This window comes from Lathyrus oleraceus, chromosome 5 (genome assembly GCF_024323335.1).
Source record: "Lathyrus oleraceus cultivar Zhongwan6 chromosome 5, CAAS_Psat_ZW6_1.0, whole genome shotgun sequence".
Taxonomy (NCBI): domain Eukaryota; kingdom Viridiplantae; phylum Streptophyta; class Magnoliopsida; order Fabales; family Fabaceae; genus Lathyrus; species Lathyrus oleraceus.
Genome location: NC_066583.1, coordinates 138,484,291 through 138,486,522, shown reverse-complemented (window position 1 = coordinate 138,486,522; position 2,232 = coordinate 138,484,291). Strand labels below are relative to the sequence as shown.

The 2,232-nt window shown below is 41.4% G+C and overlaps 1 protein-coding gene across 1 annotated transcript; it reads right to left on the bottom strand.

Annotated features, from left to right (window-relative positions):
* Positions 1-652: 652 nt before the first annotated feature.
* LOC127079272 (uncharacterized) lies at positions 653-1,534 on the bottom strand. Its single transcript, XM_051019681.1, has one exon. The coding sequence runs from the start codon at positions 1,532-1,534 to the stop codon at positions 653-655; it is 882 nt and encodes a 293-aa protein (XP_050875638.1).
* Positions 1,535-2,232: the final 698 nt, after the last annotated feature.

Below are 2,232 nucleotides of genomic sequence, written 5' to 3'. Positions count from 1 at the left end.
TTGGCTAGAAGGTCCTTACACTCCTTGAGAGTGGTCCTTAGCTCGAGAATTTGGGCCTCCTAGTCTTCCCTACTTCTTTCTTCATAGCGTTAGACCTCTCGACAATTTTCTCAAGGTCCTTGATGACTCAGAACGCTTGATCCAACTTGTTATTACGGAAGTTTAGCTCAGAATTAGCTCCTTGTAGATCTCCACCAACCCAAACTCTTTGTCCATCGGCTATTCAGAGCCTCTTCTTGCTATCCTCAAATTTTTCATAAACTTTCTTACCCTTATCCTCCAAGACGTGGTTACATTCCTTGGCGCGATTGAGTTGGACTCGTAATTGAGTGTTCTCCAACTCAGGCTCTTTGATTTGGTTGGTAATCTTGTCCATGTCCTCTTGTAGGATAGGCTCGGGTTCGGGCATCAACAGAAATGAGGAAGGGTCAAACAGAAGCGACATCTTAACAACTCTAACCATCTCTTTTACCTACACATAGTAGGGTTCCTTGGCTAGGATGTTTTTCTTACCCCATTCTTGGTCAAAACAGATTATGCTTGTCCAATATTTTCGCACTCTCTTCACGTTTGAATCGAGCGGATCCACGGTATTGATGACGAACGAAATGAAGTCTCTTTCCTCGGGAGGATTTGTCATGGCATACCCTAGTTATCTTTTGAGTATAGCAGGGTTATAGTTGATGGAACATTGTGTTCCTATTAAGGGTATGTTAGGGAACTTTCCACATCTTGTAATGACGTCTTTCATATCCCATTCTATCTTGTACCATAAAATTGAGTTGGCGGAGAGGGATGCAAACTTATGAGGCCATGTCAAATTGCTTTGAGCAAAAGGTCCACTTTGAGGCATGCGGGGCCTCATCCGTAGATGTAACAAAGGAGCACAATAGAGGAAAGTACCTCTTTTCTTTTCATGCCTTGTATGAAAGGTATGGTAGAAGTCGACAAGTAGAAAAGACACCATATTCTTTGTTAGAAAGACTTCAACTGCCAAGTGATCCATGAACTTATCCATATTTGGGAAGAGGATAATTCCATGAATCAAAAGTGCCAAAGTTGCACTACAGAAGTTAGGTCTTCCTTCTTTAATCATTTCCCAAGCATGGGATTCGAGGAACTTTTGGGTTAAACCTTTGATAGATCCTTTAATGCCCCAATTGGCCACTAGCTTGTTGGCGTTGATACCCAAGGTGAGCGAGAGCTCCGTCAAGCAGTAACCTTCTTCCAACTTCAGTAATGGGTTGTATTCTTTGATTGATCGATTGAGGAGTCTCTCTAGGTATTCCAAGATTGGAGAGATTTGTAAGTCGGGGAAAGTGTAGCATCTTAAAGGGATGTCATAGTATTGGGCCATTGTAGTGATAGCACCATAAGCAACCTTCTCGGTTAGAAGATCTATGATGTTCCTAAAATTGGCTCTAAACTTGTTGTCTTTGAGAGCTACGACCTTTGAGCAAAAGACCTTTAATGAACTGATGTCAGGAATCTTGAAGCGGAAGGTATAGGTGTTTTTCCTTGTTGAAGTATCCATGATTGTGTCGGAAAAAGTCTTGTAATTCCGCATCCGAACAAAAAAAAAATTTAAGAGCTTTGCTTATTATTTTGATGATGAATGAATGTATGAATGTATGATTGGTTTATTATTTCCATAATTTTTTAGGCATGTGTTCATGGTTTCATACCATTGTGACGAAGCGTGGAGTTTAATAATGACTGCTTAGTAAACCAAGGTTCTCGCTTTGTGTGATCTAAGGATTTTAGAAAATTGGGTGTAAGACACTTCCCCTAGAGTCATGGACTTCCTTGACTATCAGCCGCTTATGTCAATTTACTTGTTAGGCGACTACTCCATCAAAGTCATCTATTCTAAGTAAGATATTCGTATTGAACCTTACGAGGAAGGCACCTCGGTGGCCTATACTACACAACCAACGGTCTAGGCTGGCCATAGTTAAAGGTTCTAAAAGGGGTCTTAGGGTCACTGACTCTAGTAAAGGAAAAGATGCTTACGTCGAAAGCACGACAATCATCAATCCCCTTAAGAAAATCTACCACTAAGTGGGGTTATCGTACGACCCTAACGAGGAAGGCACCTCGCGGACCAATACTACTCAACCTCTCCTATCTCAAGCAAACTCTCGAACTTGGGTAGAGAGTCTTTCACACAGGGTTTTCTTTGCAATCATTATTGCCTCAAAAATTCTTCGTCATAGAGCCAGGGTTTCAGAC

Coding starts and splice junctions, on each gene's coding strand:
- LOC127079272 (XM_051019681.1), bottom strand. CDS start 1,534: ATGGATACTTCAACAAGGAAAAACACCTATACCTTCCGCTTCAAGATT.